At 40.9% G+C, this 25,570-nt stretch overlaps 1 protein-coding gene across 1 annotated transcript in view; it reads right to left on the bottom strand.

Moving 5' to 3' along the window:
• hmcn1 (hemicentin 1) overlaps positions 1 to 25,570 on the bottom strand; it is a 120,873-nt gene that overhangs the window by 9,074 nt on the left and 86,229 nt on the right. Inside the window, exons 42-96 of the mRNA XM_041792071.1 lie at positions 24,939 to 25,035; positions 24,464 to 24,586; positions 24,173 to 24,328; positions 23,476 to 23,757; positions 23,213 to 23,380; positions 22,263 to 22,376; positions 22,024 to 22,110; positions 21,551 to 21,742; positions 21,268 to 21,441; positions 21,058 to 21,171; positions 20,091 to 20,236; positions 19,830 to 19,980; positions 19,391 to 19,588; positions 19,181 to 19,294; positions 18,424 to 18,611; positions 18,027 to 18,123; positions 17,054 to 17,215; positions 16,832 to 16,945; positions 16,520 to 16,722; positions 16,265 to 16,346; positions 16,036 to 16,167; positions 14,726 to 14,875; positions 14,448 to 14,607; positions 14,215 to 14,339; positions 13,942 to 14,125; positions 13,556 to 13,653; positions 13,169 to 13,447; positions 12,889 to 13,085; positions 12,701 to 12,782; positions 11,015 to 11,151; positions 10,787 to 10,928; positions 10,545 to 10,689; positions 10,245 to 10,372; positions 9,989 to 10,145; positions 9,690 to 9,811; positions 9,406 to 9,570; positions 8,979 to 9,086; positions 8,459 to 8,596; positions 8,247 to 8,381; positions 7,245 to 7,514; positions 6,814 to 7,004; positions 6,464 to 6,677; positions 6,170 to 6,304; positions 5,662 to 5,852; positions 4,568 to 4,649; positions 4,124 to 4,393; positions 3,868 to 4,038; positions 3,578 to 3,748; positions 2,326 to 2,496; positions 2,018 to 2,188; positions 1,217 to 1,387; positions 802 to 972; positions 575 to 721; positions 315 to 452; positions 59 to 180 (exon numbers count right to left, since the gene is read on the bottom strand). Of these exons, the coding sequence (XP_041648005.1) occupies positions 59 to 180; positions 315 to 452; positions 575 to 721; positions 802 to 972; positions 1,217 to 1,387; positions 2,018 to 2,188; positions 2,326 to 2,496; positions 3,578 to 3,748; positions 3,868 to 4,038; positions 4,124 to 4,393; positions 4,568 to 4,649; positions 5,662 to 5,852; positions 6,170 to 6,304; positions 6,464 to 6,677; positions 6,814 to 7,004; positions 7,245 to 7,514; positions 8,247 to 8,381; positions 8,459 to 8,596; positions 8,979 to 9,086; positions 9,406 to 9,570; positions 9,690 to 9,811; positions 9,989 to 10,145; positions 10,245 to 10,372; positions 10,545 to 10,689; positions 10,787 to 10,928; positions 11,015 to 11,151; positions 12,701 to 12,782; positions 12,889 to 13,085; positions 13,169 to 13,447; positions 13,556 to 13,653; positions 13,942 to 14,125; positions 14,215 to 14,339; positions 14,448 to 14,607; positions 14,726 to 14,875; positions 16,036 to 16,167; positions 16,265 to 16,346; positions 16,520 to 16,722; positions 16,832 to 16,945; positions 17,054 to 17,215; positions 18,027 to 18,123; positions 18,424 to 18,611; positions 19,181 to 19,294; positions 19,391 to 19,588; positions 19,830 to 19,980; positions 20,091 to 20,236; positions 21,058 to 21,171; positions 21,268 to 21,441; positions 21,551 to 21,742; positions 22,024 to 22,110; positions 22,263 to 22,376; positions 23,213 to 23,380; positions 23,476 to 23,757; positions 24,173 to 24,328; positions 24,464 to 24,586; positions 24,939 to 25,035 (8,532 nt within the window). The remainder of the gene's footprint in view (positions 1 to 58; positions 181 to 314; positions 453 to 574; positions 722 to 801; positions 973 to 1,216; positions 1,388 to 2,017; positions 2,189 to 2,325; positions 2,497 to 3,577; positions 3,749 to 3,867; positions 4,039 to 4,123; positions 4,394 to 4,567; positions 4,650 to 5,661; positions 5,853 to 6,169; positions 6,305 to 6,463; positions 6,678 to 6,813; positions 7,005 to 7,244; positions 7,515 to 8,246; positions 8,382 to 8,458; positions 8,597 to 8,978; positions 9,087 to 9,405; positions 9,571 to 9,689; positions 9,812 to 9,988; positions 10,146 to 10,244; positions 10,373 to 10,544; positions 10,690 to 10,786; positions 10,929 to 11,014; positions 11,152 to 12,700; positions 12,783 to 12,888; positions 13,086 to 13,168; positions 13,448 to 13,555; positions 13,654 to 13,941; positions 14,126 to 14,214; positions 14,340 to 14,447; positions 14,608 to 14,725; positions 14,876 to 16,035; positions 16,168 to 16,264; positions 16,347 to 16,519; positions 16,723 to 16,831; positions 16,946 to 17,053; positions 17,216 to 18,026; positions 18,124 to 18,423; positions 18,612 to 19,180; positions 19,295 to 19,390; positions 19,589 to 19,829; positions 19,981 to 20,090; positions 20,237 to 21,057; positions 21,172 to 21,267; positions 21,442 to 21,550; positions 21,743 to 22,023; positions 22,111 to 22,262; positions 22,377 to 23,212; positions 23,381 to 23,475; positions 23,758 to 24,172; positions 24,329 to 24,463; positions 24,587 to 24,938; positions 25,036 to 25,570) is intronic.

The following is a 25,570-nucleotide window of genomic DNA, read 5'->3' as shown; positions in this document are numbered from 1 at the left end:
GTAGTAAACACACCAAACAGGAAACAAAGTCAGATAGTCTGCAGAAATATTGCTTTACCTTGATGTTGATGTCAGCATGTGAGGGCAGCTGCAGGATGTGTCCGTTCACTACAATGTCAAGCAGCAACGCTCCATCTGAGTCCAAGCCTCTGGCGATGTGGGTCATCCTCAAGATCTCACCTACAAACACCCAGTGACACCACAAATCAACAATTTAATGAATTATCATACAACCCAAAAGCTCCAGATTGAACACAACATGTATTTGCATAATAAGCTCACATTAAGACTGACTAAGGCTTGTTCATTCTCACCTGTGGCAAACTCCACCTGCGTCTCTCTCCTGAAGGTGCCTCCTGTTAGCGTATAGCCATTGACTGCCTCTCCTATTTCCTGTGCAGTTGTCCAGTAGATGGGGTTTAGGATAGAGATGAGCTTTCTCATTGCAGGACCTTTAATTGAAGAAAGAAAAAGTGTAATTTCATGTAATAAGATCTACTGAGCCAGCTGCATTTAGGCGAGCAGAAAGGGGAAAAACCTACACATAAAAGTTTAAAAATCTGTTAAAACTTACCTAATGTTCTTGGTATATTGGTAATAGTGGCTTTGATAGTTCTGCTGCCTGACCCGCTGTCTGTGATGGTGGCATTGAGGATGGCGATGCCAAACTCAATATCATTGATATTCCCGATGATGCTTCCCCGAGCCCTCTGGGGTCCACCTGATTAAAAAAAAGAAAGAATTTAATCATTCTTCAATGCTGCACACATAAACAATAAATTATTGAAAAAAATGCCTTACCTGGGCAGGCCTGGGAGTTACACCTGGACAGCTGAGAAGAGTCTCCAGGACACGGCCGACCCCCGTTGGTAGGAGATGGACTGTTACATAGACGAACACGTGATCTCTCTCCTCCCCCACAGGAAGCAGAGCAATCTCCCCATGGCTGCCAGGGACCCCAGTTACCATCAACTGGCATGATGAAGGCCCCAAAAGACAAAAGTAGACACATTTAAAAAAGATTACAACACAGACATCTAAGTCTCAGATTAAATGACAGTCTTTTGTGACCCTTTAAAATACAGACACCTTTCAGATACAGTATGTTTAGCCTATGCTAGAGCACAGTTAACCGGTATTAAGGTAAATACACAGACTTCTGTGGTCAAACATAGTCTTATCTGTCCTTTTAATGTTCTTTAAAGTGCCAACTCACCAGGACAGTTGTCTGTTCCACATCTCTGTATCTGAGAATCTGCTCCTGTGCATGCTCTACCACCATTGGCTGGTCTCGGGTTGTCACAGGTCCTATAGCGTCTCATCTGACCTCCGTTACATGTCTTACTGCAGCTACCCCAGCTACTCCAGGGACCCCAATTACCATTAACTGAAAGAAAGAAGGTAAAGCCAAAGTGTTAGGAGTATTAGGCAATGTAAAGTTCCTAATCTTTTACTTTTATTCTCTGTTTTGTAAATAGTTTTGAAATTTCATGTGGGAAATAATCAGTGGGTTAAGCTGAGTTGAAATGTCCCTGGATTGACGATAGTCTTGAATGTACCATGCCAGCAGTGTGTGCAAAGTTGCTGCTGGGTCACCTTTAACTGAGAGGATTAGGAGACGCCAACTCGTTTGTTACTGGACTCAAGAGTTGACCCACACCCACGGACTTGAATGAAACTAGTCATTATTTTTGAGTTCAAACCGAACCAAACAAAAACTGAACTCTGGGCTTGCCGATCCCTGCACCTTCAAAAGCAAACACGGTGTCCTTATCCATCCTGTATCTCCTGTCATGAAACCAGTCCTTTCTTCCAACTGACTGTCTCTTTTCTTAAATACACTTACTGTTAAAGGGTTAGGAGATTGTGTGTTGTGTTTAGTTACCCAGGTTTAGGCAACAACAAACAGAAAAGGTAAAGGGAAAAGAGCATGAACCAACATAAAACCCGAAAACAAGATGCATACATTTTTCACAGATGTTTTATATATAAATTATGAACAGTTGTTAGGACTCACTAGGGCAGGGGTCGCTGTTACAGAAGTCGATGTGCACATCATTGCCTTCACACTGCCGGCCTCCATACTGAGGAGCAGGACTAGCACAGAGACGGGTCCTCTGTCTGGTCCCGCCTCCACATGAAACACTGCAGGCTCCCCAGCTCACCCAGGATGACCACTTCCCATCCACTGACAAATGAAAAGAAGAAGCTGCTGCTTGATCACATGGGCCTCGACTTTTTAAAGTTAATAATAGAGGTCACTTTAACATATACTGGAGGCAAACACATAGATATAAAGTAAAATCTAGAACCCTGAGTCCTCACCAGGACACTGCCTCTCTTTGCACATCTGTGTTTGGGTGTCTGAGCCATCACACTGCGGCCCGTCAAATGCTGGAGGAGGATTGTTGCAGAGGCGGATTCTGGACTTCATGCCTTTACCACAGGTCTCACTGCACGGGCTCCATGGCAGCCAAGACCCCCAGTTACCCGGCACTGCAGGGGTGCAAACAATTAGTCGGATCATATTACTCTGTGAACCAAATTTCCATCCACTGATGCAAGGTATTATTTCCTGGAGTACAATTCTTCTTCAAGGCTCTAGTAAATGATTAGGACATTTCCAAAGTAAAAAGTGGAACTTTCTTTGACATTTTCTATCAAAATGTAAACCTCTTTTCTAAAACAGATTTACCTTTTATAGTGTATTGGCATACTGCACTAAACCATTAACAGAATAATGTCAGACTTCGAAACTAAGCCATAATGTGCACAAATGTCTGGATACCAGAAAATAAAGTAGAAATAAACTGTGAAAACATTAAGAGAAAAATTATTAAATAAATATGAAAGCAGCACAAATGGGAAAAGAAAACTGCAAAACAGATGCAAAGATGCAAAAATGGGTGAAAATTGGCAAAAATAGTTTCAAAGTGGCACAAGAGGCTAAAATTAGCAGAACAGGGTTAAAGATGCAAAAAGGAGTTAAAAGTGGCAGACATGAGTGAAAATGTCATAATGGGTTCAAAGAGGCAGAAATTGGTTTAAAAAATCATGGAAATGGGCAGAAAAAAATGGCAAAAGTTATTTGAATGTAGAAAGAAAGGCTTTAAAGAGGCAGAAAAGGAAAAAAAATTGGCAGAAAAAAAAAAGTTAAAAGTGGCATATATGGACAGAAAAGTTGTAAAAATGGGTCAGAAAGAGACATAAAGGATAAAGAGAAAAATAAATTGTAAATATTTGTGAAATTTGATTTCAATAGGCAAAATTGGTTGAAAGAGTCAAAATGTGTGAAAAATTGGAAAAAAGTGGAGAAAAGGTGCAGAAAAAGTGGCAAAAATTGGTTACAAATGGTGAAAATGGGAAGACAAAGTGGCACAAATAGGTTGAAAGTGGAAAGAAAGGATAAAAAGAGGCAAAAACTGGCAGGAAAAGGGGGTAAAAAAGTGGCATATATAATGTATTGCAGGCAAAGTGACTTAAAAGTATGTGTGGTATGTAATCCTTTCACATAAGACATTTCCTTAAAGCTGACAATCATCTTCTGTATTTTCAGGGTACACATTGCTTTTCTCACCTGGACAAGGTCGGACGCTGCACATAATGACCTCTACGGCCTTCCCCTCACAAAGCCGGCCTCCATGCTGAGCTGGAGGGTTACTGCAGGTCCGGACTCTCGTTCTGTTGCCCTGACCACAGGTACGAGAACACTCCTCCCAGACAGACCACTCTGACCAGTTACCATCCACTGTGGAAGGACAGACATACAGTTTCCCTTTCATATTCGAGCACATACTGATGTTCTGTATTAACAAGTGCTAGTAGATCAGGTTTCAAAGTCTGTCTGGTATTTCAGAGCACTCTCACCAGGACAGGGCTTTCCCTGACAACTGCGTGTCTCTGTGTGTGATCCCGCACAGTGGCGCCCTCCATTGGCAGGTCGAGGATTGTTACACTGTCTCAGTCTCTTTTGGGAGCCGACACCACAGGACACACTGCATGGACCCCACTCTGCCCACTCGGAATATCCACCATGAACTGGAAAACCAAGATCACATCATGACTTTTTCATTTATCTTTGTCAAGTAAAATGCTTGTTATGTAAAAAATATTTACATCTCACCTCGAACAGTGACAGTGACCCTGACCAGCACTGATCCGAGCAGATTTCTTGCCACACATTCATATTCAGCTGTGTCCTCCTTCTGGGCACTGCTGATCCTGAGAGAGCCGTTGGAGAGGGTGGAGAAGCGGTCATTTCCCAGTAGGGGGCGCCCTTGCCGGGACCACTCCATCATTGGTGTCGGCTCACCCTCTGCCTGACAGTCAAGCACCACTGTTGTGCCAGCATCCACCACAGTTTCCACTGGCTCCACTGTGATGGTGGGTGCACCTGGAAGAAGGGAGGGGTCTCATGAGCAAAACTTTGAAGGGAAAATCCAACAAATTTCAGCCTCAAAACCATAATTGAACTGAATTACTTTTTTAAGATTTAGTAAAACTAGATCATATGCTAAGATATTAGACTGTACGCTAACAAGGACTGAGAAAAGTGACAAAAACTTACGCTGCAAGGTTAGTGTGACGCTTCTCTCCACCACCCCGGCATCATTTGTTGCCACGCACATGTAGCCGCCAGCATCTTCACTCTATGAAATGTAATGGGAGCACATAATCTCACATTGGACTTAAGCTATATTGGCACATTTATGGAAAGTCAGTCTAATTCTGAGATATACAGTATTGTGCAGAACTTTTAGACATGTTTGGCCAAAAATTGACCCCAGTTGTGCACTGGATGCATGTTACCAGGGGCATGAGAAAAATCTGTTGAAAAATCAAAGTCCATACTTATACGAAGGAGGAAGGGGTGAATGTGGTGAGTAAGCATGGCCTAGAACCCCCTTATTTACAAAGTCTGGGAGATTTTTTTTGGTCGCCAGATGAGTTTTCAGAATTTCCTTCCTAAGGTATTTAATGTGACAGGAAACACCCTCTCCACCATAACAAAACAGGCTCTACCAACCACTGGATGGCAAAATAGCTAACATCTCAGTTATTGATGCTTGGCTAAAAACAAAACAAAACAGGAACTCATCACTCAAGAGCATACAGCCACCAAAGGCCCAAGGGGTGGAGCATGCGAAGAAAGCCTAAGTGATGGAGGTAAAGCAGCAGAGAGCACCAGGACCAGACTGAGTCAAGACTTAACTTTATCCAAGCTAGCACTAGCCATCAGCTCAACCAACCAGCCAAGGTTGGTGCAGAAGGCAGACTTAGCAACCAATAATGTATGGAAAACAAAGTTGTTTCTTCACAATAGCTTATACCTTGTAAAAAGTGGGTCACTAGAAAAAAATAGTTTTGGAAACACTGCTTTATGGTACTGTCCGGTTGGGTAGCAGAGTTGCCACGTGCTCCTAGTTGTGCTGTGGATGCCGCAAGAGCCTAAAAACCATTGGCGGTCTCAGGCAGATCACTAGGAGTGAGAAGGCCCAGACAAAAGAAATGCCGTCAAGCTTTACCTGGGAGCTTGACTCTGGCTGCCCTCTGCAGCCTCAGGTTTTAGCATATCGGGCCCTGTGATGAATCCTTAGTGCCCTACATGCCTAAAACTCATGCACATAACTGTACATTTGACAGAGTCTTTGGTTTTCCTACCACAGTGCCATAGATGGCGAGAGAGCCGTTATCCAGCTGACGGATGCGGTTGTTGATCTGGATGTTTATTCCATTTTTGCTCCATCTGATGGTGGGCAGGGGGTCTCCCCGAACCTCACAGTTCAGGATGGCATTACCACCCAGAGGCTCGATACGGTTGGAGTGAGGGTCTCCATCAATGATTGGAGGCTCTGGAGAGAGAGAGTAGAACTTTCTTTGACATTATGAAACATAACTTTATCCTGGTTGAGATTTGGGTTTACATGGGTACTTAAAATCCCAATAGTTTGATTACAAGCTCCATATAAAAAAGAATTTGCTTTCAGCACACAATCATTTTAAATGCTTTAAAATAAGTATCGGCTAACAGCTACATTATAGTATATCATAAACCCTTTATTACATGCTTGCAAATTTCTAAAAACTGCATACAAGAACTTAAAGAGTGCCAACAGTTACATGAAGTAAGTAGATATAAGTTGAATAAAAGAGTTTTCTTTGGTTTTACCTTTGACATAGACAAAGCCAAGAGACTTGATTGTTCCTACGCTGTTTTCAGCCACACAGGTGTATGTACCTGAGTCGTCTTTGCTCACTCTCTCTATCACCAGCTCACTGTGACCATTCATGTGGTCGTAGTGAACTAAAGCAATGACAAAAAGATGTTAAAGACAACAGAGCAACAAAGTTAAAGTCCAAATTAACATAAATCCCACAGGGCTACATTAATTTGTTTGGTACAGGGTTTTTTTTTGCAGTAAATGCTTTGTATAATAAATGCAATGCTGTATTTTCTGCATACCTGGGATGATGTTGTTATTAAAGGCCCATGTGATTTTTGGTGGAGGGATGCCACTGACGCCACAGGTCAGCAGGAGGCGCTCTCCTTTATTGAGGGCCACGTCTCCGAGCAGCTCAGTGAAGACGGGGTGAGTATGAACAGACAGGGTCACCGTCTGACTGTCCTGTCCAACCTCATTAGTAGCAACACAGGTATAAACACCTGCATCATCAGGCTGGTGTGAAAAGGGGCAGAGGAGACCAGCTTAGCATGGCACACACCATGTGTGGCTTATTTCAGAGCATTTTAAAGTCTTCTGTTGCCTGAATCCAGGCATTAACAAAGCAGAAGATAATTCACTGTTTACTTACATGAGCGCTGTCGATGACTAGCTCTCCTGAGGGCAGGATGGTGTACTCGCCTGTGCTTTCAGTGAGACTAGTATCATCCTTCTCCCAGGACAAGTTGGGCTGTGGGACACCCTCTGCCACACACGTCAGCTGAGCCTGACCATTTTCAACCACTGCTACCTCCTGGTTTCCACTGCGGATGGAGGGTGGGACTGCGAAGATAGGCATTAGTTACGACTTTATAAAATATACAATCCAGAGTGCCTTGGACAAAACGCTTAACATATTTTGCCTCCTTACCTGGACTGTTTTTGACCATGAAAGGAAATATTTGATACGTAAAGACTGGAAGAAGACTTGTTAATGGGTTTATCACAACTACAGATGAAGTTATAGGGGGACTGGTTTATTATTTTAACACCACAAATATGTTAAGTTTTATATGAACTTACTTTGTACAGTGAGGCTCATCTCAAGGCTGACAGTTCCCGCTACATTGGCAGCAGTGCAGGTGTATCGTCCAGTATCACTGGGCTGGATGAATGCAATCTGCAGGGATCCTGAGCTGAGCACCCGCAGGCGTACAGATTCCCTCAGCGGCTGACCATCCTTATGCCAGGAGACAGAGGGCGTAGGAGAGCCATCTGCCTGACACTGTAGAGTCACAGAGGAGTCCACAGGTGCTACGTAGGATTCAGTCTCTGAGCTGATCACTGGAGGAACTGCAAGAAGAAAAGGAGATACATGGAGATATGGCCATTTTGAATAATGTGAAGCATCTTGACTCTTTGCAAATCTCACCATGAGTAATTCTCTAACAAGACATCTTGTGCATCTATTTCAAACCATTTAAAATACTCCTCTTATGGTGAAATTCAAACCGTCTGTCAGGGAAGGGTAAGGTGGGATGCAATTGCAGACCCAGGAGTCCTAAAAGTTTCCCCCAAAGGGATAACCACTAGAATCGCAAATGCTAATTGGAAGAGGGGGAAAAATGGGAGAATTAAGATGTGCTTTAGTTTACTAACATTCATGGGAACAATGAGAAAATGCAGAGACATGCCCTCACTACCTCTGATGGTGAGCTAATGAGTCAGCACAGAGAACTGGAGCTGAAGAGTATAAGTAAGCTCTCACACCTGGTCCTTATCAAGGCAATCAGCCACACACACCTGACTCTGCACTGAGTTGATTCCCTCACCTGCCTTTGTTAGCAGTAAGAGTGAGTGCCCTCACACCTTAACTTAGAAAAAAATCCCAGGAAAAATCAAATAAAGTTTCATCATTTTTTTAACCTGTAATTTTTTCTTTTTTGAAAAAAATCAGCTCTAAAGAATTAACAGTCTTTTAGCTCATGGTTTGCTTTATTAGATCAAAAGAAGATCCTAGTAATGATCAGTTTCTGATTCATATCCACTCAAACATTTCTCAGTATGTCTAAATGCAAACCTTACCTTGTACTCTGAGTTTTGTCTTGCCAAGAGCAGTCCCTGCAGGGTTCTGAGCCACACATATGTACGTTCCTGAGTCTGACACAGACGCCTTTGCGATCTGCAGACTTCCACTAGGCAACACTGTGAAACTTCCACCTGGTATAAAGTGAGAAACACAATTCTTATGACTAATTGCTTTTGATTTATATCACACACATAGATGGGTTACTTACTTTTGGTGGGTATATTGATGCCTTCCTTCTGCCAGGTGATGGTGGGTCTTGGTGAGCCCGTGGCTCTGCAGGGCAGAGTAATAGGGTTATTCAGGATCACATCCAGGGTGGGTGGATGGGACTGGATCACTGGGAGCTCTGAGGAGAGTGATGTGGAAAAAATGCCACTCAGGAAAGTCTACTAAGATAGTAAAGTCAAAGTGATTCAAAACCTACAGCATGTGTAATGTGAAATTTATACTGTGGATGATTTAACCTCTTTATACGAGTAAATATACATATGTATAAGATTAACAAGAAGGAACTGCTCTTCATCTCTAAAAATCTATTATCCTCTCATAAACTATTAAAATAAATAAATAATCTGTGATTTTACAATCAGGCATGAGCAATTATTAATTCAGAACAATGGACTTTAAAAGAAAAACTAATATGCTTGTTGGAAAATAATTTTTGGGGTTTAAATAACTTGAAAATAGCATTGTGAGTGTTGATATTTCATTTCACTATAAGAGCTTACCTTGCACTGTGAGCTGAACGTTGCGATGGGTGGAGCCTGCAGCATTCTTAGCTGTGCATGAGTAGCGTCCTGCATGGCTGAGCTCTGCAGAGGTAATTTCTATCTGACCTGAAAACAGATGCAATATAATCATCATGATAAATAAAGAATACAAGGAATTACAAAATTTGCAACAGAAGTAGAATAAGGAGGGAGCACGCTTTTAAATATAGGCAAACCAGTTGCAGTTTGCAGTTATAAATTGTTTATTAAGGATTATTTTTGGTCTTTTATGCCTTTCATTCAAATAGGCCAGTGGACAGAGAGAGCAGGGAATGAGATGTTTGACTGGAACCTGCAGTTGCCTGAAGCACAACAGCCTCTGTTCATGGGGCACATAGACGTAGCTACCAGGTTATCTGCGCCCTTGCAATTATATAATTCTGACCTGTGGGCAGGATGCTGTAGCCGTGTCCCACTATGGAAAGCTTTCTGCCATCTTTGCTCCAGTGGATTGTAGGCTCAGGGACGCCTGATGCAGTGCAGGCAATGACCACTGGGGACAGTCTGGTAACAACTAGCTCTGTGGGTTCATCGGCTATAGATGGAGGAACTAGTGGGAAAGAATTAAACAAGATTACCTTTCTGCTAAAGGAAAGTTGTTTAGAAATACTGATAGAATATTTCCGACCAAATAATCAATTCAACCACACTCAATAAATCCTGAGTTACCATAAACGGTGAGGTTTATGGATCTGGAGTCTTCTCCTGCCTCATTGGAGACCACACATTCATACACTGCAGTGTCCTCTACTGTTGGTGCTATAACCACCAAAGAGCCTGAGGATAATAATCTGGGAAAAAACAAGAAGATTGTTAGTGTAGGTCCAAAATAATTCAGTCTCAATAAGAATGGATAAATTATAACACGTTTATTTAAGCCGTGGCAATGGCGTACTTGTATTTTTTGTCTTTGTGAGTATTTTTCAGACTGAAATTCGACAACAGAGAGGGAGAAAACCTGGATCAACCTGTACATATTCTGGTTCTGGTCAGTATTGATGGATCGACCATTTTTCATCCAGCTGACAGTAGGTTTGGGGATCCCGGTGGCCTCGCAGGATAACGTGGTCTGAACATTAACTGTAACCGTCACATTTGAGCGGCCATCAGCGATGGAAGGAGGGACTGGAGGAAAAGAAAAGAGGATCATTAATTAGTTGGTAGACTGTTTTAAGGATGGTAGAAACAGTTAAAATGTTTCACTTGCAAATATTTCCCACCGACCATAAACTTGCAGATCCACTCTCTTGCGTTGTGTTCCTGCCTCATTTGTTGCCATACACAGGTAGCGACCAGTGTCAGTCACTTGAGCAGAGTGGATGTGCAATGACCCATCCTCTGCAAATGTGTACCTGCATACCAGTAGAAAGTGGTGAGGTATAACGATGAGGAAACGAAAAAGATGGAGCTGTGCTAAAATATTTCAATCTCCTGTGTTTATGCAGTTTTCTGCTCTGAAAACAACAAACATCAAACACTCAGTCAAGACTTACCAAGCAAAACACTGCTTTATTCTGTATTTACCTGGGATTATTTCCTGCCAGTATAGCACCATGTTTCCTCCAAGTTATGCGAGGTGGTGGCACACCGCTGACAATGCACTCCAGCACGGCTGGCTTCTTGATGTGCACTGACACGGTCTGAGAGCCTTCTTTGATAGTCGGGGCCACTGAGGTGACAAATTTCACAGAGGATAAATAGTGGTCATCTTCAGCTCATTGCAATGAATGATTGCAGATTTTTTTTTACATATAATATGGCTATACCATTGACTGCCAGGTTAAACTGCCGTGTTGTCTTGCCAGCAACGTTACTGGCCACACAGGTATACTGCGCTTTGTCGCTGAGTTCAGCCATGTTGATCTGTAGGTAGCGTCCACTTGACAGGATTCGCACACGGGCTGAAGCCTGCAGCATCATAAAAAAATAACAACTTGAACTAGATTTGAAAAGAAGTTAAAGTCATAATAGATGTTATTTTTGTTATATCTAACCTTTAGGGGTTGGCCATCTTTGAGCCAGGTCAGAGTTGGAGGTGGAACAGCATCAGACTTGCACTCCAGAGTCACCTGTCTGTTCCGCAGCACTGAAACATCTTGAGGAGTGGTCTCCCCGGCAATGTTAGGGGGAACTGTCACAGGAAAACAAGAAAGAGTGACACCGATATACAGCACTGTGAAAAAGTATTTGGCCCCTTCTTGTTTTCTTTTTTTTTTGCATATTTGTCAAACTTAGATTATTCAGATCATCAAAAACATTTGAATATTAGACAAAGATAATACAAGCAAATGCAAAATGCAGTTTTAAATGATGATTTCATTTATTACAGGAAAAAAGTCATCCAAAACCTAATAACTAGTTGTACCACCATTAGCAGCAACAACTTTTGTGATAACTGAGTCTTTGCTGTGGAGGAATGAAGTTAGACCAACCCGTCTTTGCAAAATTGGTTTAATTCAGCCACATTGGAGAGTTTCCCAACATCAACAGCTTGTTTGTCATGCCACAGCATCTCAATCAGATTTAAGTCCAGACTTTGACTAGGCCACTCCAAAACCTTTGTTTTATTTTTTCATGCTGTTCAGAGGTGGACTTGTTGGTTTGTTAGGGATCATTGTTGTGCTGCATAACCCAACTGTGCTTGCGCATGAGGTCATGAACTGATGGCCAGACATTCTCCTTTAGGATTGTCTTAGTAGGGGGCACAATTCATGGTTCCACTGATTACAGCAAATAGGCAGATCCTTAAGCAACAAAACAGCACAAGACCAACACAATACCACCACCTTGTTTGACTGTTGGGATAACGTTTTTTTGTTGTTGTTTTTTTTATGAAATGCTTTGTTAGTTTTACACCAGATGTAACAGGATGCACACATTCCAAAAAGCTCAACTTTTTTCTCATCAGCTCACAGAATATTTTCCCTAAAAGTCTGCCATTTTTGCCAAGTCTCTTATTGTTGAATGCTGAACACTGACCTTAACTGAGTAATGTGAGACCTGCAGGTCTTCAGATGTTGTTCTGGGTTCTTTTATGACCTCCGTGAAGAGTCGTTGATGGGTTCTTGGAGTAATTTTGGTAAGCTAGCCTCTCCTAGGAAGGTTCACTACTGTTCCAAGTTTTCTCTGATTGTGGGTAATAGCTCTCGCTGTGTTTTGCTTGAATCACAGATCCTAGAAATGGCTTTGTAACCCTTTCCTTTACAGACTGATAGATGTCAATGACTTTGTTTGTCATCTGTTTTTGATGTGTTACTTTTTGAGATTGTTTAGCCTACTTTACTGTGTCTGACAGATTCTATTTAAGGGATTTCTTGATTCAACAGGTCTGGCAATAATCAGGCATAGGTGTGGCTAGTGAAACTGCGCTCAGCTTTTAAAAACGTGAGGTTAATCACAATTAATTCATGATTTAACAAGCGGCACAATTACTTTTTACACATAGAGCCACATAGGTTTGGATGATTTTTTCCCTTAATAAATGATAACATCATTTAAAAACTGCTGTTTTTGTTTACTCTGGTTATTTTTGCCTAATATCAAGAATTGTTAATATTTTCCACTTAATTTAGTACAGGTTAAAGAAATAACTGTGTTTTGGTGCAAGTAATATTCCTCAAGCCATGTATTATTTCAATGTAATGTTCAGTAAAGAAGTAGCACATGTAGCTGTAACCTACCATGTACTCGAACCTGGAAGTCCTTGTCGTCATCTCCAGCTGGACTATTAGCTAAACAGCTGTATCTGCCTGTGTCCTCCAGCTAAAACCAAAAAGTATGATAAAGCTTGAGAACAACAGAAAAATCACTTTTTATAAAAAAAGATAAGGCAACTGAGAAGACAAAATTTCTATGAAGTGGCACTGACCTGTGCTGAGGAGACACGGAGCACCTCCCCTCCCCTGAGGAGGCGAAGGCTGTCCATCTGTGGCAGCGGGCGTCCATCCTTCAGCCAGGTGAGTGAGGGTGCTGGGATACCTGAGGCCTCGCACTGAAGCTCAAGGACATTATTAACCACAACAGACACTTCTGCAGGTACATCAGAGCCTTTGATGTGTGGAGGATCTGACAAAGCAAGCCAAAAAAATGAACAAAAGTTTTAATAAAAAGTAAAAGAATCAACAATTTACAGATCTGCTTTAACTCACCTAACACTTTCAAGTTAAAATGGCGGCTGGCTTGACCAGCAGTGTTGTTAGCCACACAGGTGTAGCGTCCTGTATCATTGACCTGTGCCTGGATGATTTGAACAGTGGTGTTTAGGTTGAGGAATTTAAGGTGGGGGTCAGGATTTAGAACAACTCCTTCTTTAAGCCAGGACACAGAGGGGGTCGGTGTCCCATCAGCAATACACAGCAGAGACGCCAAGTTCCCCCTGACCACAGCCACGTCTTCTGTGCTGCCTGCTCCGTCCAAACCAGGAGGCACTGAGAGTAATAAAAGATAAAAATGACTATTAGATAAAGCTGAGCATTGTTTACAATCATGTTTGGTTGTTAATTCTTTAGAAATGATGAGTAATATTGAAGACTCACCATGCACTTGAAGGTTATAGTGTCTGTTGTCCACTCCTGCTCTGTTTGATGCTACACAGGTGTAGGTGCCACTGTCAGACACCTGAGTGCGTGTAATCCTGAGAGATGCAAGAGAAACAATAAACAACAACAAAGTGGGCAATTTTTTTTTCATGAAATGGTAAAAGTGTCTCTATATAATTATAATAAAATACAGATTTATGAAATTGCAAATTATTTTATTCTGTTTTTATTTTAATTATCACAGCGCCCCAACGTTTTTGATATTGGGGTTGTATTGCTCTAACATCATTGAGTCCATGAAGGAAGATTGTATGAACCAGAAGTTGTTTCAACTGCAGCATTATGTGTTACATACTCTTCTCTGTACCTGTCCACTGACCTACCGGAGCACCTGTCCTGCAGAAAGAAGCCGTATGTGAGAGGACACCGGCAGAGGAAGACCATTTCTCAGCCAGTTGAGCTGAGGCGGAGGAGAGCCTGTTGCAACACACTCGATGTTGATAGAGCTGTCCAGAACTGTTGTTAACTGATCCGCTCTCTCACTGTTACCGTCAATTACAGGAGGGACTGAAAAGGGAGTGGGAAGGAAAGTCAGTTACATGGAAGTAAAGGTTGATGCTTTTTTATTTTGGAGGATACATAAGTTAAAAACTCACCATATACATTCAGATTAAATATCCTGTCCTCTTCTCCTGCGGTGTTGGTCGCCACACAGGTGTACTTTCCACTGTTGGAGGTGTGCGCTCCAGTCACTGTGAGTATGCTATGATCTGGGCTGATCCTGAACACAACATGTTTATGATTGTTATCATTAAAACCTCCATTATCACTAGAACTGCTTATTTTATATCTGAAAAATCCAATTTTGTTTTTTTGTTTTAGGCATTACCTGATCCCTGTGTTCTCAGCGTTTTTGATGACTTCCCCATCCTTTAACCACTGGATGGTGGGAGTCGGAGTTCCCTGGACTCGACACACCAGCTGGACACTTTCATTCAGCAGGACTCCCATTTCACTGGGCATCTCTGATCCAGAAATACTAGGAGGGACTAAGAGAGAGTTACTGGTTGTAGCAAAAATCCCAAACTTGTATTGTATAAGTTTGAAAAGCAAAGGTAACATTCAAGTGAAAAGCTAAGATCTTTTTTTTTTTATTTGTGCATGTACCTTGAATGGTGAGGCGGTAGCTCTTACGGGCTTTCCCCTCCACGTTGGAGGCCACACATGTGTATGTGCCACTGTCAGAAAGCTGTGAGCGTGCAATCTGCAGTTTGCTTCCTCCAGAAAAGATGTGCATCTCCAGAGACTCTGAGTTTTCTAAAAACAAGCATTGCACACAATGCATTTGATAAAAATGAAATGTAAATAAAAGTGTTGTCATGCATTGCTCTGTTATATAGAAACTCTCACCTTAGGACAGAAGCATAGTCAGCCTATTACCACCTTAAAAATATACTTTGAATCAAAATATTTCTGTCCAAAGAAGACAGGGAGAATAAATGTTAAGCCCAAAGTTACATAAATTTCTAAAAACTTTCAAGCAACTTACTCTTAAGATTTCTGATAAAATTCCCTAAATATTAGAAATACATTTCCCAACTCCCATAAAAATGACAAAAAATCCCCCTAAACATCCAAACGAATCCCATGAAATTTCCATGGAAATTCTTGAAAATTTCTAAGGACCTATCCCCTAAAACTGAGTCAAATTTGTAAAAATTTACAAATACATTTCCCAAATTTCCAAGAAAAAAAATGGAGAATCGTAAAGCAAAATAACCAAGAAATTCAAACCAACTTCCCAAAAATTACAAAAACATTTCCTAAATTTCTATAAAAATGCCTGAAATTTCGAAATGAATTCTCTCAAACATCCAAACAAAATTCTCATGAAAACTGGAGAAAAAATCCAAAACAAATTTCCCACAAAGAACTTATAAAATACCAACATAACCCTCAAATTTCAACAAAAATGCTTTAAATTTCCAAACAAATTCCCCCAAATATTCCAACATGTACACTAAAATTTTAATCAAAATTTGTGAGAATTTCGAAGCAAATTCTTCCAACATTTCAGGAAAATTACTTAATCTTCAGTGAACATTTCTGACAAGTGTAAATTCTTGAAGCAGAAATCATCACTATGTTGTAGGAAAGCCAAAATGTAAACTCCTCATCTGTACATTCTGGGTCTTAGGAGGTTTAACGATTCTTTTAATTCATTCAATACTTATATTTTTTAATTGCTCTAATTTTCTGTATTCAATGCTGAATGTCATTTTCTTGAATTCTTCTTACCTTATACTTTATGTATCTAATGCCAATGTCTTCTTGCTATCGTTTGATGTTTTGAATATTATAACAGTTGTGTCTTTAAAATCTTGAAAGCATGTTGCATTACAACATGCACATTTAATTTTATCTCAGGTACAGATGGTTAGTAATCTCATAATCTCAAAATCTGTATGCAAACATACCAATGGGGCGTCCATTTTTTAACCAGGAAAGGCTGGGAGGGGGGATTCCAGTAGCATCACAGGAAAATGTGACCGGGTTACTGATAGTTTCAACAACCTTCTCCTCTGGTGGTCCATCGATACTGGGAGGAACTGAGGGAACACAGAGATGTTTCTAAACACTATGTCCTATTTTGACACATTTTAAAATTCTAGTATTCTTAAATGAATTTAGAGTAACATTTTCTACCATAAATATTCAAGTGGAAGTTCTTGTCCACTTGCCCAGCAACATTGGTGGCCTTGCAAACATACTGTCCGGTATCAGACACCTGATAAGACATTTAAAACAATTATTAAGGAGAAGAGAGTTACTTAAAATGATCCACTGATTCTTCACTTAGCCATTTGGTTCCTATCAGGCTGTTCTTTTCAGAATAAACCTAAGACACCGGACACCTAAGTTCTCTCTCGGGTCAAACTTTAACCATAGTCATAGTTTTACCTCTGATCCTTTAATCTCAAGCATCTGTCCCTCTGCCAGGATGCGCAGGTTGGCAGATTCTGTCACCACCCTGCCGTTCTTGTACCAAGTGATGGTGGGAGGAGGCACAGCGTTGGACTCACAATTCAGGGTTACTGATTTCCCAACAAGCACATTCATCACCACTGGAGAGTCTCCACTGCTGTCTCTGATACTTGGAGGAACTGGAGGCATTGAAGAGAGGAAAATAGTTGTTACCATCAGCTAATGATGAAAAACAGAGGTCAGACATAAGATAGTTAGTCTAGGTACATGGAGTGGATTCAGACTAACCAAATACAGTAAGCTGGATGTGTTTGTAAGCTTCTCCTGCTGGGTTCATGGCTACACAGCTGTACTTTCCTCCATCTGATACTTTTGCTTTGAGGATCTGCAGCGTACGACCACCTGAAGGAACATATGCACAAATTAATATTCCAGCATAATGAAGTCTTTATCATTTTATGACTAGTTTCCATCTTTTTAAGGGCCTTAAATATTTTCAAGCTCTAGTACCTGGCATGATGAGTGCGTTGGTGTTGGCCTGAATGGGGCCCCTTTCATTCAACCAGCTCAGTGTGGGAGGAGGGAAACCAGTGGCCTCGCAGGACAGAGACACAAAGTTGTTCACCACCACCGTTACAGTCTCGGGATTTTCCCCAATAATGGTCGGAGGCACTGAGAGTAAAGACACAAGAAATACTTTAGCTTAAAGACATTTTTCTACACAAAAATATCTGAATATTCCAGCCATTTTCAAGTAATTAAAGCCTTAAAGTGAATGGAGTACTTCCTTTTCTATATGTAACTAGATCATTATTTTCAGAGATATACTAAAGGGACAGGGGTTTTGGCTCGGCTCTTCATCTCCAGTGGGGGCAAGTCTTAATGTTTCAGCATACCAAGACATTTTGGACAATGCTATGCTTCTAACTTTGTGGCAACAGTTTGGGGAAGGTTCTTTTCTATTCAAAAATGACCTTGCTCCAGTGCATAAAACAAAGACTATAAAGATATGGTTTGATGAGGTTGGTTTGGAAGAACTTGACTGGTCCACAGAGCCCTGACTTCATCCCTATGGAGCACCTTTGGGATGAACTGGAAAGGAGATTGTGAGCCAGGCTTTCTCATCCAGCATCAGTGCCTGACCTCATAAATGCTCTATAGAATGAATGGGCACAAATCCCCACAAAAACATCCCAAAATCTTCGCTCTATTGTATATCAAAGTACATGTATTTGAATACGATGTCATTATAGTCCCTGCTAGTGTAATGGTCAGGTGGCTGACTTTTGTCCGTATAATGTATATAAAGACAAATTTAAGTCTAAATTTAATTTAGTTTTTCAGATAAAATTAATTAATTAATTAATTTTTCTACATGATGTTAAAAGAATCCAAAAATGCATTTTTAACGCCCATACAGCCCATTTAGACATAAAGTATGTGATATTAGGCTGTTAGAAACTGTGATCTCCATATGACTCACCATGAACATTGAGGTTATAGGTTTTTTCTGCACTTCCAGCCACATTGTCAGCTACACACACATATCTGCCAGTGTCTGACACCTGAGCTGTCAACACCTGTTGGAAAAGATACAGAATTAAGAATTCAGTAAAACCCAGATACGTCTGAAATTTTAAAAGAGTAGGAATATTTAGTCTGAATCTAAAGATATGTCTTATTTATCTTCACCACACAAGATGCCATTTGGGTTAAAGTGGTTGTGATCAATCTAAACACTCTTTGAAATGAATAAGGTCCATACATGTGCACATCTTAATACTGTTGGATGCATAACATGGTGTTAAATCTTTGGCAAGTTGGATCAGTTTATTCTCAAATGGGTTTGAAATCAACAATCTTGGATCCCCTGTTGTTACCAGAAGTGTTCGGCCATTAGACAGGATCCTATGTGGCCCGTCAGAGCTGACTGGCTGGCTGTCCTTAAACCAGGTGATCTTGGGAGCTGGGTTTCCATCCACATGACACTCCAGTTGTGTAGTTTTATTGACCAGGACTGTGACCTCATCAGGCAAATCACTGTCCGTTCCCCGGATAACAGGGGGCACTGTGGTGGGGAAGAAATACACAATGACAGTGTTGTGTGAAATGACTTTTTTCTAGTTCTGTTAAACCTGGTTTATGCTTCTGTGTTGCTAGGCTTCAGTGACCTTTGCTGTTGTGAAAACTACATACTTATGAGTTGGTGTGCCTGTATTTCTACAATAGTCTGCCACAACTGTAGTTAGCAGTGGGATTTCTGTGAGTTTATATGGCCAGTTTCAGAAAACTGGAAAGCTATGACAGCTGAAACTAAATGCATTATGATGGAGTTTAAAAATACTGAACAGGAGCTGATTTTGGACTGAAGAAAAGAGAGGAGACACTGAAGTAAATTTAATGCATGGCTACAGAATAAGCTGAGTCAGAGGACTGATAAACTTTGCATGCTACTCAGCTTACAAATGACAGGGCTCATGGTTTGCATGCATTCACGTAGAAGCTACACTTTTGAGGAGGTGCATGTTTGGCTGTTAGGCCTCTGCAGGTTCTGGGCTACACATACAGATTCTATAATCTATAAATCAGGCTACAAACTGACTGAGATGTGGATAGAAAAAAAGGATTTCTACTCACATAAGACTCTAACATCATACTGGATGGAGTCCTCTCCTGCTTCGTTCACAGCCACACATGTGTACCTCCCCGAGTCTTCAGCCTGGGATCTGGGAATCTGCAACACTCGCCCACCTGAAAAGAAATCATCAGTACAGAGTTTCACTTTTCTGCTGGAGCTCTTTTATTCTTGCATTTGACTGATTAATTCTTCTTTTTTGTGTTTCTCACCTGGCAAGATCAGAACTTTGTCATTGGAGGTCAGCAGCTGCCCATCCTTGTACCAGGTGAGCGTAGGAGGGGGGACAGCGTTGGTCTCACAGTATAGAGAAATGGGATTGTTTAGTATCACATCTCGAACATCCACTCCAAAACCAGAGGAAGACGTGGCATCACCATCTCCACCTGGCCTGTTGAAGTTTGGTGGTACTGAATGGGGGAAAAGAAAACATGAAAAAATATTTTTACAACGTTATCTTGAGGTGTTGTAATTATGATGATGAAAACCATGGCTGTAAATGTGTCTCAAAAGATGCTGACATGGATATCAGTAGGATTTTTCAGAATGCTCACATATTGCAGTACATCACCATTTTCCATAATACATTAAAAAAGCACAAAACAGAACAGTGCTGATGCTAACACATCAGCATCAGTCAACCCAGTTCACCTTGTATATTTACATCAAAGTCCTTCTCATCCTCTCCAGCTATGTTGGTGGCTATGCAGGTGTAGCGGCCTGTGTCTGACACCTGAGCGTGCTTGATCTGGACTATACGGCCGTTAGCTGTTATGGACACGTGGTCATCTGCCCTAAGAATCTGTGAAAAAGAAGGGCGTATCTCATGAACCCGGGATGCTTTGATTATCATTTATCTTGTAATGACTTCATCTTATAGAATAATTCTACAAAATCAAATCAAATTTCTACCTGTCCATCCTTGTACCACTGGAGTGCTGGGGTAGGAAAAGCCTGAGCTGCACACTCAAGCGTCAGCGTGCTGTTGACTTTGATTTTGACCTCTTTGGGGGTGAGTCCTTCCCCTGGGATATCGTTCTTATTGATCTGTGGGGGAACTGTAGTTCCAGGGAAAAAAAGATTTTACATTGAATGCACAAATGAAATGTTTACAGGTTTATGAGAATCTTTAGATTGGTCATTATGTTCACAAGTTAAATTATTGCTAAGTTTTTTTTTTGTTCTTTACATTTTACCCTTTTCTTCAGGAAAAGCACATAGTTTTCTATACTCTAGCCCAAACAATGAAGTGAAATTTGCAGTGTCCATGGCCAATTTTACAGCCTGACTCTTAAAGAGGATTTCTCAAATTCCCTGCACGGAGATTTTCACAGGTTTTGAAATAGACTAAAATGAATACTTATGACTGTTAAGCACCTAAAAATTTAAACAAGGCCACAATTTACATGACTGACAGCTTTTGTAAAGTAATTTTTTTGTTTGATTTTTTTTCTTTTTGGGTGCTTTAATGCCTTTCCTCAGACAGGGCAGCAGACAGAGCTGTAAAATGGGGAGAGAGAAAGTGACATGACATGTGGGAAAGGGGCCACAGGCCGAACCTGAACCCAGCCTCAAGAACAAGAGGACATACCTGTAGCCCCTGCACGTGTAAATAAAGAAACAGACCACTGATGCCCTGTAGGCCAATACCCACTACTTGGGGGTAGCTGTGCAAGTAGAAGATACTGTGTACCATATATGAAAGAAAGGGAACTTTTCCATGTAATCCATGATAGTGAAAGTGACTGATACATTTGAGTTGCTCACAGGAGCTTTAATATATCTTGTTTATATCTTAGATTTTACAACAAAATTGGGAGGGGAAAAGGACATTTACAAAAAGAGATTTGAATTAAGATTGCTTTTAAGGAATTCTCACCATAAACTTTGACTTCATAGTGCTTCAGTGTCTCTCCAGCCTCGTTAGTGGCCACACAGGTATATCTCCCAGCATCCTCTTCTTTAGCATTTAGAATCTGCAGGGTTCTTCCACCTTAAAAACACAGATGAACATCAACAAATTTAGCTGTACAATACTGTTGTATTCTATCTAGTTTGACTTCTTTCTGATGTTAATGTGCTTTCGGACCTGGAAGGACACGGACGTTGCGGCTGGACTCAAAAGGTGTGCCGTCTTTCAGCCATGTAATGAGAGCAGGAGGGTAGGATTGGACTTCACACACTAAGGAGGTGGGGCTGCTCAGAGTCACCGTCACCTCGTCTGCAGAGCCGTCAGGACCCGACCCAGCAATGGTTGGTGATACTGGTAGAGAAGAAAGAAAAGAGAACAATGCAATCAAGTAAAATCCTCTAAAATAATTTATATTATTTTAGAAATAATGCTGACAGTTTAAGAGGAGTTGTGCTTTTACCCAGGACATTGAGGTTGTAGTGTCTGCTGCGATCCCCTGCACTGTTAGAAGCTAGGCAGCTGTACCTGCCAGTGTCGGCTACTTGGGCTCCAGAGATTTGAAGGAAACGGCCATGAGATAAAACTTTATGGCGTCGGTCAGCAACCAACAGCTGTCCATCTTTTAGCCATTTTATCTCTGGTACAGGGTTACCTGGAAATAATCAAGAAAAACAGACATCAGATTACAACTGACAATAAAAGACTATACTTTTATTTATGGCCGTGAGCCATAAGGAATTATAATTAGATGTGGTGTACCTCGGGGAACCATATTAGGACACCTAGTAGTTACTATTTATATGAACGGTATTGCTGAAGTATCACACACAACAATCTCAATGCTTTTTGCAGATGATACCAGTGTTTTAGACAAATAGAGATATCCAAAGTTAAGTAAATAAATAAATTAAGATGTGTGTCAGAATGTATTACCTGATGCCTCACAGGTGAGGGTAATGTTGTGTTTCTCCTTGACTTTGGTATCTAACACTGTTCCCTCATCAACAATGCTTGGGGGAACTGTCGAATGAAAATCAGTTAGATGACTTTTAGTTTCCCAGGTAACAACAACAGTTTTCAAATGTTAGACAAAAGTTTGGACCATGACATTTTCATGTAACATATTTAAATCTGAAAAATTGCTTACTACAAAATGTTAATTAAATCTTTACCAAGAATATCCAGATCAAAGTTCTTTCTTTCCTCTCCAGCGATGTTAGAGACAATACAGGTGTACCTCCCAGCATCCTCCACTGCAGCATGCATGAGACGCAGACTCCGGCCTCCTGAGGATTAAACAGATTATTATCATTACTTTGCTGTCATCATGGAATGTTTTGCATCAACAACATGAGTGTCTGCAACAACATTTTAAGCCTGCTGAAAGTAGATCCCTACACTCTGAAAACTGGGATGAATTAACCGAAAGAATTTCAGCTCTGAGGCTCACAGCTGTAAAAACATTTACAAATGAGTTTGTGGAGAGAAAACTAATGACGTTTATCTGTAAAAACAACATTGTCCTCATAGAGTTCATGAGAATCTGTGAATACTGGGGTGTATTCAATAAACCACCACAACTATGTATCAGGCTCATATCTGATACAGCTGCTGTATTTGATAAGCCTTAACCTGAACCTCCCTTTCTGACTATGATGTCTTCCCTTCACAGACACTTAACATTGCTCTTTTTGTAATTGGTTTGTTTCCATACAATCTATTTTGTTCTGAGGTCAGGTACCAGAGTAGATAAGTCAAATACCTAATGGATCTTCTTGGTATAGCAGGGTTCAGAAGCAGTTTAGAGAGTATGTTTAACTTTGGAGGCCATAGTCTAATTTGTAAGTGTCTAATAAATCACGTTAAATGCTCCAAGACACAATAAAGCAATTGATTCTGTTTTACTTTTTGTGGAGTAATGTTAGTTGGGTGTACCCCCCCCCCCCAATTTTCTGCAATTACTGGTGATTTACTATAACGGCTTAGCCTTAGATACCCAGCTAGAAAGAAAGTATTTCCATGGTGCTTGGTACTTTCCTCCTTGAATCGGTAAGAATTATCTAAATGTTTGGCGATGGCTGACACAAAACCATCTTCTCCACAAACTCATAAAGTCACTCACCTGAGAGCACTCGCACTGAGCTGGATGCTTTGATCGGCCGACCGTCCTTCAGCCAACTGATGGCGGGGAGGGGGATACCAGAAGCCTCACAGCTCAAAGCAACAGGGTTCTTCACCACAACACTTACATTCTCTGGGACAGTAACCTGACCTAGTATACTTGGAGGGACTGAAAAAGAAGAGGTAAAGTGTAAAAGAGGCAGAGAGATATTATTTAATCACTTCAGATTGACTGTATCTTTATAAAAACAAAAGACTTCATACCATGAACGCTGATGTCATGCTTGCTGTCAGCCTGTCCTGCCACATTAACAGCGATACATGTGTAGCGTCCTGTGTCTGACACCTTGGCATCTTTAAGTTGAAGAAGCCTCCCCTCGTTCAGGACTTTTGCGCCATGTTGCCCCGTGATAGGCCGTCCGTCTTTAAGCCATGTGATTGCCGGTCGAGGCACGCCCTCTGCAGCACACTGCAGGGTCACATCGCCTCCTTTAGTCACGGTAATGTCGTCTGAATCGCCCTCACTGCGTCTGATGGAAGGGCGGACTGAAGTGAGAAAAGTGGGTGAGAAGGTGCACACACTCCCTCAAAAGAAGCTAAGTACTTAAAGCAAACATCTAGTGGATATGTATGAGACAGGTTGTAATTTTACTGCAGTTTTCTGTATAGATATAAAGCTCTTTTTGCAATCTAAAATTCAAAATGTAAGTTTTTCAATTTATCTGTGTGGCTTTTAAGGACATTCAAACAATATTGGGTGTGCATATGTGTCTAAGTTTTTGGTAAAAGATGGTAAAAACACTTTTTGGTTTGTTCATTTTAGGCTCAGGATTTCAAAAATCGTATTGCTCAGATTTTTAAGAGTGTGATCCCAATTGCTTCTGGTTTAATTTCTAGTGATTAAAGTCATAAAAACATCTGTGATGATCCCTTTTTGTCTTTTTTCTTGTCATTTACGAACCATAAACCTGCAGGTTGTACTCTTTAAAAGTGGTGCCAGCTGGGCTGGAGGCTGTGCAGGTGTAGGAGCCTGAATCCGTCCTCTCAGCACTTGAGATCTGCAGCTGGCGACCTCCTGACAGAACCTTGACCCGCTGATCCGTCTTGAGCTCAGAACCTGGGACAGATACAAATACAGGTTAAACACAGTGCCCAATTGTGCTCAGCCACATTCACAAAATGTCATATACGGTATTTCATATTTCATTGTTATATTGAATTTGTGCTCTTTGTACATCTCATGTAAAATTACCATCCTTCCTCCAGGCAAGGCTGGGGGGCGGTATGCCACTGGACTCACACACCAGAGTGATTAAACTTCCTTCAATCACAGTCAGAGGGGAAACCTCCTCCGAGCCACGGATACTTGGAGAAACTGTAATAACAACAGGAAGCCAAAAGGAGGCGCTCACATCTCATTCAAGATATATACCGGTATATTTCACTGCCCCTCTCTTCGTTTTAGAGAAGAAGTTCCCTGTATTTCAATAAAAATGTTTCTGGAATAATACATTATAGACTAGAAAAATCTCCGTAGGAACTTCTCCCAAACACTGAACCCTGGATGTAAAATGAAATCAACAAAATGAGTCCAAATCACTGTTACTATCATAAATGGTCTCCATGTCAGGTCAAACACAGCTATGGAAGCAGGCAAATGCATGTTCAACTTATTATTCATATGACTTACAAAAATAGATTGGAGCCAAAAAGAAATCTCGACTTACCCCAGACATTGAGGTTGTAGTTCTTCTCTGTTTTACCGGCAACATTTGTGGCCTCACAAGAATACCTGCCAGAATCCTGCACCTGTGCGCTATCCAACTAGATTCACAGACAAAATGAGAGGTATCAGAACAGAATCTTTGAACTAAATACCATATTTAACAATTTTTAAAGGAGAATAATGAAAGCTAGGGCTGTCAACTTACTAAATTTTCAATGCTAATAATCTCTGAATTTCTGTGGCAAATCAAGATGAATCTCCTTTTGTCTCTTTTTGAAATTCTACTATATATCATTTAAAATAGTTTTTGTTTCATTTTGGAGTTTTGACTGTCTTAAACTCAGGTGAATTGACTTGGGTACTTAAGCACAGAAAAGGAACTTGCTATGAATTGAAAATGAACAGTAAAAGTTAAACACAAGGTGCAGATGACTTGAGACTTTAGCTGTCTGCAGGGATTTTAAAGACTGTCTGCAGATTGGTTATCTCTGATGGCCACTCTCACAGTCTGTTCATCTCAAACCGCATATCTCAGAATGGAAATTCACGCTAAAATGTTTGAAATAAAATCAGTTTTTTTTTTTTAAAGATTCATTTTTGGGCTTTTATTAGATAGAGGAGGACAGTGGATAG

This window comes from Cheilinus undulatus, linkage group 7, assembly GCF_018320785.1.
Source record: "Cheilinus undulatus linkage group 7, ASM1832078v1, whole genome shotgun sequence".
In the NCBI taxonomy this organism is placed as follows: domain Eukaryota; kingdom Metazoa; phylum Chordata; class Actinopteri; order Labriformes; family Labridae; genus Cheilinus; species Cheilinus undulatus.
The sequence above is the reverse complement of the archived record's forward strand: the minus strand, read 5'-3'. Positions and strand labels throughout refer to the sequence as shown.